The 8656-nt window shown below is 53.5% G+C and overlaps 1 protein-coding gene across 2 annotated transcripts in view; it reads left to right on the top strand.

Moving 5' to 3' along the window:
• ACVRL1 (activin A receptor like type 1) overlaps nt 1–6466 on the top strand; it is a 9694-nt gene extending 3228 nt beyond the window's left edge. For both annotated transcript variants that reach the window (XM_008065989.1, XM_021716241.1), the window contains 3 exons: nt 906–1103; nt 4491–4621; nt 6151–6466. In XM_008065989.1, coding sequence (XP_008064180.1) covers nt 906–1103; nt 4491–4621; nt 6151–6285 — 464 coding nt within the window. In that variant the 3' untranslated portion in view covers nt 6286–6466. The remainder of the gene's footprint in view (nt 1–905; nt 1104–4490; nt 4622–6150) is intronic.
• The last annotated feature ends 2190 nt before the right edge of the window (nt 6467–8656 follow it).

Raw genomic sequence — 8656 nt, forward strand, 5'->3', positions numbered from 1 at the left:
CCCGCGGGTTCAGGCAATCCACTCACCTTAGCCTCCCAAAGGCGCGGGATTACAGGCTGAGCCACCGAGCCCGGCAAGTTGTCTCTTTTTAAAATTTTTTTAAAATGAAGATGTTGGGGACAATTCAGCGTTAGGTATACAGACATTGATCATGCAGGTACTCCGTCTCTTTTTTTTTTAAGAGACAACTTGAAAGAATCTTTAAGAGGATCTCGCTGCGTTGCCCAAGCTGGAGTGCAGTGGCGCGTTCTTAGCTCACTGTAGCCTCAAACACCTGGGCTCTAGCCATCTTCCTGCTTCAGCCTCCCTAGTAGTTGGGACTACTGGCACGTGCCACCATGCCCCGATACTTTTTAAAGTTTTGTAGAGACAGGGTTTGCTTTGTTGCCAAAGCTGATCTCCAACTCCTGGCCTCAAGTGAACCTCCCGCCTCAGTTTCCCAAAGTGTTGGGTTTACAGGTGTAAGCCTTGGCACCAGGCCCCACATATTGTCTGGACACTCTCTTCAAGCCCAAACTCCTTCCATCACATCAGCCTGGCTCCAGGTGTTGGGAGAAATGGGGCAGGAATCAGGAACCAGGATTGCCATCCTGACTTCACTGACTCCACCTCTCCTCCTCACCGACCTCTGGGTCTGCTTGGGAAACGGGCAGGATAATGCCTGCCTTGCCTGCTCACATCTCGCTGAGCTCTCGAGAGCCCAGGGAGCACTGCACAAGCAATAGGTACATGAGATGGTCATTTTCTCAGCGGCCACTGTCTTCCAACTCATCTCAGGGCAGGTCTCCATTCACCTGCCACTGTTTCTCCTCATCCCCACCTTTCCTGCTCCCACACCCCAGCCTTGGGGCTGCCCTGTCTATGGACTCGGGTGAGGACAAGAGTGACAGGCCTTGTATCCACAGGCCTGGCCGTGATGCACTCCCAGGGCAGCGATTACCTGGACATCGGCAACAACCCAAGAGTGGGCACCAAGCGGTACATGGCACCCGAGGTGCTGGACGAGCAGATTCGCACTGACTGCTTTGAGTCCTACAAGTGGACTGACATCTGGGCCTTTGGCCTGGTGCTGTGGGAGATCGCCCGCCGGACTGTGGTCAATGGTGAGGGCCACGGGGCGTGGGAAGGGGCAGGTGGAGGAGGGGGCTTCCTGCCATGGCTGGTGGGCTGGTACCCATGGCCTAAGGGGCTGGTGGCCAGGCCTCCTGGCTTCCCTTCAATGCCACCCCCAGCTGGTTCAGTTAAATGACCTTTTAAGGTTCACCTGAGTCTGTGAGTCTGGCTGTGAAATCATGGGTAAGTGATAATAACAGAAATATTAATTAAGATTTATATAAGAATAGCTGGGGTTGGTGGCTCAGCCTGTAATCCCGTGTCTTTGGGAGGCTGAGGTGAGTGGATTGCTTGAAGCCTGCGGGTTCGAGACCCGCCTGGGCAACTTGGCGAGACCTCATCTCTACAATAAACCAAAAAATTAGCCGGGCGTGGTAGTGCGCGCCTGTCGTTCCAGCTACTTGGAAGGCTGAGGTGGAAGGATCGCCGGCAGGTCAAGGCTGCGGTGGCTGGGAGCGGCCATTGCACTCCAGTCTGGGCGACAGAGTGAGACTCCAACTCAAAAAAAAAAAAAAAAAGATTAATTTATATAAGATTTATTGTTCCAGACATCATGCTACATGCCTTACATCTATTATCTCATTTAATGATTCTTTATTGGCAGGGCAGTGGTATTGCTTAGTGGTAAAGAGAACACGCTTAGATTCAGATCACCTGGGTCCTATTCCTGATTTTTCCCCCTGACCATGGGCAGGTTACTTAACCTCTCTGTGCGTCAGTTTCCTCATCTGTAAAATGAGAATAAAATAGTTTCTAGTTGTTGAGATGAAATCCAAGTGAAGGATTTACAACAATATCTAGAGCTAAATATGCGTGGCCATTATTACTGTAATAGATTGAGTGCCTGACATAGTATTTTTCCCATTTTACGGATGAGGAGACAGGCACAGAATTAAGCTGGTGAGAGGCAGCATCAGGGTAGGAACTCCAGGCAATCTGAGTCTGTGACCAGTGCTCTGTATCACCATGCTCACTTAAACCTTTCTGATCCTTGATTTCCTTATTCACAAAATACAGTATACGCCAGTGCCTGCACTGCCTACTTATTGCTGCCCCATTATTTTGTTATATATATTTTTTGAGCTGGAGTCTCACTCTGTCGTCCAGACTGGAGTGCAGTGGCACACTCATGGCCACCGCAGCCTCGACCTGCTGAGCTCTGGTGATCCTTCCAAGTAGCTGGAACTACAGGTGCGCGCTACTGTGCCCGGCTAATTTTTATTTATTGTAGAGATGAGGTCTTGCCAAGTTGCCCGGGTGGGTCTCGGACCCGTGGGCTCAGGCAATCCACTCGCCTCGGCCTCCCAAAGTGCTGGAATTACAGGCTGAGTCACTGAGCCTGGCCTGCTGCCCCATTATTAATGTGTCACTACAGGGGACTCTGATTTGGAAGGGCTGGAGCAGGTAGAGGGATGTGCCTCGGCCCACTCAGTGGTCACTGCCCTCTCAGCCCTAGGATAGATGGAGAATGGGTGGTCATCTAGCCTGGTGGGAGGATTGTCAGCCTTTGTGGGGCTGTCCGTGGTGAGGGGCTTCTAGGAGTCCTAACAGGTTGGGGACAATCCTCAGGATATGACTGGAGCCCTGCACCTTGGGGACAAGGATGTTCTCATCTCCTGAGCATCTATGAGAAGCCAGTTCCATGCCAGACTTCATTTGTCCTCAGTGGTCACTGAGTGACAATGAAGGCCAAGGTGTCCTCCATCCCTCAGAGAGACTCCCAAGGGGCTGATTCCTCGAGACATGAACTGCTAGAGTGGGCTCTAGGAGCCTGGCGTCGGGGAATGAGGACACCTGGAAGAAGCCAAGGCCTCTTGGACCAGGCTGCAGGCCAGAAAGGAAGGGCTGGGAGGGAGGCTGCCTGGGGCGGACCGGGAGGCTTCATCAGCCCCATACAGATTCACAGCACATTATAAACACTGTAATCTGGTGTCAGCCCCGGCACTGATTAAAGGCCCATTAGACACACTCAGGCCTCTGTGTTGCACTGATTAGGGCGCAAGCGGCACAGGGGCCGGCCTGGAAGCCCGCCACTGGGAGAACAGCTGGCGAAGTCTCTGTGGAGGTTGCGGCCTGTGTGGCCACAGCCCCCAGCCTCGCCGGGAAGCAGGATAGGGCACGGGGCTGTCTGCAGCTCCACAGGTACTGTTTTTAGAAAGCTCCTACTAAGGGCTGTACACTCGGGATAACTTGGGGAGGGGGCGCTGCTCGCCACGGTGGTCTGTGCCATCCCTGATGGTGGGTGGGTGGGCACTGGGGCCAGGATGAAAATCCTTTTCTCTTAGGAAAGGTGTTTTCTGCCCCTTCCTGTCCTTGTTCTGTCCTCTGCCAGCCGTCAACCAGCTTCCCTTCCCTAAGTGTAAGTTGGGGCCAGGCTCGGTGGCTCAGCCTGTAATCCCAGTGCTTTAGGAGGCTGAGGTGAGTGGATTGCCTGAGCCCGCGGGTTTGAAACCCACCCGGGCAACTTGGCGAGACCTCATCTCTACAATAAATCAAAAACTAGCTGGGTGTGGTAGCGTTGCCTGTAGTTCCGGCTACTTGGAAGACTGAGGCAGAAGGATCACTTGAGCCCAGCAGGTAGAGGCTGCGGTGGCCGGGAGCATGCCACTGCACTGCAGTCTGGGTGACAGAGTGACTCCAACTAAAAAAAAAAAAAAAAAAAGTGTATGTTGGAGGGCATGAGCACAGGCTTTGTATTAAACTTTCTGGGCTTAAATCCTAGCTCTGTCGCTTACTTCCTGTCAATCTTAGACAAGTTTCTTAAACTGTCCGGCCTTGATTTCTTGGCTTATAAAACAGAGCTAATAGTATTACTTACCTCATAGGGTTGTCGTGAGGATTTAATACAGAGCACTGAGGACAGAGCCTGGCACATTATAAGTGCTTAGTAAACACTTGATGTTATTATTATGGGACATGTGTGATAGTTGGGACCTGGGAGCAGCACCCGGGCCCTGTGTGGAAGGCAGCTGGGGAAAGACTGGAATAAGACTAGTCTGGGAATCCCAGATGGGTTTTAGTCTTGACTCTGCCATTACTAGCCGTGGAGTCTTGGGCTCAGCTTCCCAGAGCATCAGTTTCTTCATCTGTGAAATGGAGGTAATAGCGGTAGCCACCTCACAGGGCTGTCATGAAGACTAACAGGATACAGTGTTTACAGCACAATCCCTGGCAAATGGAAAGTGCCAAACACATGGCAGTGATTAATATTTGTTAGAAATGCATTCCTCATCTTATTGTGTCCCTCTCGGGAGCAGCATGGCCAGGCAACTGGTTTTCTGGCCCTTAGGACAGAGGGTGGGCAAGGCTCTCTCTCCTCTTGGTGGTATTGGGCCTCAAAAGTCCTGAGTGATTGTCCCGTCCCCCTCCCTCTCCAGGCATCGTGGAGGACTACCGGCCACCCTTCTATGATGTGGTGCCCAACGACCCCAGCTTTGAGGACATGAAGAAGGTGGTGTGTACGGATCAACAGACCCCCACCATTCCTAACCGGCTGGCAGCAGACCCGGTAAGGCCTCTGCTGGGGCTGGAGTGATGGCTCACAGCAAGGGGGTTCTGGGCCCAGGAGCTTGTGTCTAAGTCTTCTGCTGCACCTCGGGTGGCACCTCCCTGGGTCTCCTCTGTCACACCTGACCAACCCACCTGTACACCCCAGCCTTCCTGGGATTTTCAGAGCCCTTCCCCTTGTGTGTGAAAAGTCAGAGGCTCTCTGCTACATTTCTTTGTTTTTTCTCAAAACATACTTATATGAAGACACACACATGTATATAAACATGTACAGACATGCATATGCTTCGAAACATACAGTTACAGATACTCGTGTATATGCCAGACTATTGGCCCTATGAGGACAAAGAGCATATCTTTTGCTTCCTGGTACCTACCATAGTGCTGGGCACATATTGGAGCTCAGTAAATGTTTATCAAAAGAATGAATAGCCAGGCTCAGTGGCTCAGTCTGTAATCCCAGCACTTTAGGAGGCTGAGACGAGTGTATTGCCTGAGCCCATGGGTTCAAGACCAGCCAAGCAACTTGGCAAGACCTCGTCTCTACAATAAAATAAAAAATTAACCAGACATGGTAGCTCGTGCCTGTAGTTCCAGCTACTTGGAAGGCTGAGGCGGAAGGTCAATGCTGGGGTGGCCGTGAGTGTGCCACTGCCCTCTAGCCTGGGTGACTAAGTGAGCCTCCAACTCAAAAAAATAAAATAAAAGAATGAATAAATGTAGACATGTATATTCATCTATGCATACATAGACACAGGTGGATTTTTGTACAACGTACATATCCACAAAAAGCCACATTTTGGCATTCCTATGCATGTGTATGTGCACACACACACACACACACACACACACACACACACACACTCACTTCTAGGAGCCCGGGTGGGGCTGGCTCATTCCAGACTACTGAGCTTCCTGGGATAGTTCCTCCCTGGACATGTGCATGTTTAAGACGGTTCCTACCACCCATACTTCCACTGCACCCAGCCGTGGCTGGTGGAGGGGCTGGGAGACACTGGGGTTTCAGGCTGTGGATGGGGATATGGAACCCCACTGCTTGCAGATCCGCCCCTTCTCGGGGATCTTAGCAGAAGGGGTTGGGGTAAGGTATCACCAAGGAGGGTCTGCCAGCTCTGAAGGTCTGAGTTCTCTCTCCCTTTCTCTCGTCTGCCTTTCTCCATGCCCTTTCTCACTGTACTCACTTCCTCTTCCATTTTGTATCTTTCTCTGCTCTTCCCGGCCTGGTACCCTCCGCCCTGTCTCACTTCTGTCTTTCCTTTCGCCCTCTTTGCAACGCTCTGTCTCCCTCTTCTTGTCCTTTTCCTCCTGCTTGTATCCCCCCAGGACTGGGCCATCCTCTCCCTCTTCTTTCTCTCTCTTCTTTTTTTTTTTTTGGTGAGAAAGTAAGAATTTTATTAAAAAGACAGGAAAGGTCCCAGCAGTGGGAGGGGTCCTGAAGGGCTGCCCTCTCCCTCTTCTCTGACCTGCATCTCTGCCTCCTCTCTCCTGCCCCTCTTTCCCAACCCCTAGGTCCTCTCAGGCCTGGCTCAGATGATGCGGGAGTGCTGGTACCCCAATCCCTCTGCCCGACTCACCGCACTACGGATCAAGAAGACGCTACAGAAAATCAGCAACAGTCCAGAGAAGCCCAAAGTGGTTCACTAGCCCAGCGGCGCCTGACTCCCCTGTGCCTGCAGAGGGGTGGGGCAGTGAGTGGCAGCCTGTCTGGGTCGAGGTGGTGTGAGTGTGTGTACTGTGGACGGGGTGCCCCTCTTTGGGGCAGCTGCGCCTGAGGGACTCGGCCCCCTGCCCATCCAGCCAAAAATACAGCTGGGCTGAAATCTGATCCTCCGCCATCTGACCTGCTCAAAGCGGCAGGCTCCCTGACGCCTGGCTCTCCCCACCCCCATGACCCACAGGGTGCACCCCCTACCACCCCCAAGACAAGACGCCAGAGAGGCTCCAGAGTCAGGGTGCCAAGCCAGGGAATCCCTGTCCTGGGCTCAGAGCCTGGGCCTGCACTCTACCCCCTGCCCTTCGTCAACCTCACTGCCCCACCAGATCTGCCAGGGTGGCACAGGGCCCCGTCTGGTCCTCAGCAGACACTCTGCCCCGCCAGGCCTCTGCCTCTGGCACAAGCTCCAAAGAACCAGGGTCCATCAGTTTCCTTTCATGGGCTTGTATCTCAGCTCCTTGACGGCTTCGGCTTTCTGTCTCCCTGAAGAGATCCCAGCTAGCTGAATGCCAGCTGTCTGGGAGAGCTGGTTCCTCTCCCCCTACTCCCACCATCCTTGCTGACTTATTTTGGGCATGAAAGCCCAATGGGTCCTGCTGAGGGTGTGGCAGGATCACAGGCCAGGGGAGAGGTGGCGGGTCAAATGGGTAAGGCCAAGGACGTTGGAATAACAGAATGTCAAGGTCAAGCAGAATGTGGGGAAGGAGTCAGGAGACCCAGGTCTGATCCCGGATGCTTGTTTCCTGTGACAAGAGCAGGGCCTTCACTGTCTCAGGACCTCTGTTTCTTCATCTACCTCATTGGAAGATTTGGTCCTGATGTCCTTTGAGCCTCTTTCAGCTCTAATTCTCTCTGAAATTTCAGCCTGTGTCAGGGCTAAATTCATCAGTCTCATCTGCCCCTAATGCCCCCAGCCCCTGGCAATTGACCTCAAGATAGCGATTTGGAAATGACTTGGTCTAAGTCCAGGAGCATATGAAGCACCTCCTAGTCTAATTCTACAAGTTCCAGTTCTTGCCTTAAACCCACCCTTGGGCTCTGACAACCCCTGAACCTTCTGACCAATAATCCAGCCTCTCACCCCCTCTGTGGTTAGCCTTCTCTGCCTCAGAACTGAGGGACAGCTTCCTCTACAGCCCCCAAGGCTCAAAAGAAATTTGGCTCCGTCCAAGAAGTCTCCGGCTCCCAGGTTTCTGCTTTCCCACTGGCCCAGGACCCAGACCCACACCCTTAACCAGGCCCTGGAGAGTGTGTGTCTCAGGAGAACCCAGCGGCTCTAGAGACACGGGAAGTTTAGCATTTGGAAATGTCAAGGGTGTATGTTACTCTGGACCCTGGCTGGAGGGAGGTGGGCTGAAGGTAGTACTTGAGTATGGAGGGGAGGGGATATGAGGGCTCAGGTTAAGGTCAAGGACAGCCCCACCCTTGGGAAGATCTAGCCCAGCAGCCCTCAGCCCTGGGGCAGGACGGTGAGGAAGCACAGGCCCACACCCCTCCTGCCGTCAGTGACACAGCACAGCCTCCCCAGGCCGGCTTCCCCCATCCCCACTGTGGCACTTTCCCAGGCCCGTCTCCCAGCATTGTGCAAGACCTGGAGGAGAACCAGGAAGTGAAACTGGGTAAAACTGAAAGCTAAATGAAGGGGCTGGATTCCCAGGTCGTGGGGCAGAGTTTGCATGTCCTCTGGTCACAGCAACCCACCAAATCACCTCCCTCCCGAAGGGTTTTGTCTCTACTGGATTTGGGGGCAAACTCCTGGGATTCCGCAGCCAGAAACTGAAGGCAGCCACTCCACAAAGACTGAAAAGTCCCTAAGAGAAGGTCTGACAGGGCCAGGTTGGGGGAGTGGGGTGGGGACAGAGGCCAGGGAGTGAAGGAGGAGGCTGTGCTGAGAGCAGTCTGCAGATGCTTCTGTCTGAGTGAAGGAAAGTTGTTGTAGGGTTGAAATTACACTTCTCTTACTTTGGAGATATTATTTGTGGGGGCGCTTAGCACGTGCCCAGCACATAGTAGGTCCTCAATAAAACATTGTTGCATCCTGAGCTACCCAGTCACCCCAGCCCGATGCCTCTGCAGTGGTCCGTCGCAGAGATCCCAAGGAACCGGAGGGTTTGGGGGAGGAGAGGATCCCAGCGTCCGCGCCTCAGCCCCTCCTCCCACTTTTGCCCTCAGACAAGTTCAAGCCCAGATCTGCTCCGCGCCTGGACCGGCAGCAGCCTGTGGCCTCGCACGCCACGTCGCCCTCTGCTGGCCGACGGGCTGCCCAGCGGCCGCCTCCCTCCCGCCACGCAGGGACCCGCG

The sequence above is a fragment of the Carlito syrichta genome, unplaced genomic scaffold (genome assembly GCF_000164805.1).
Source record: "Carlito syrichta isolate Samal-C Ts95f unplaced genomic scaffold, Tarsius_syrichta-2.0.1 Scaffold104745, whole genome shotgun sequence".
Classification (NCBI taxonomy): domain Eukaryota; kingdom Metazoa; phylum Chordata; class Mammalia; order Primates; family Tarsiidae; genus Carlito; species Carlito syrichta.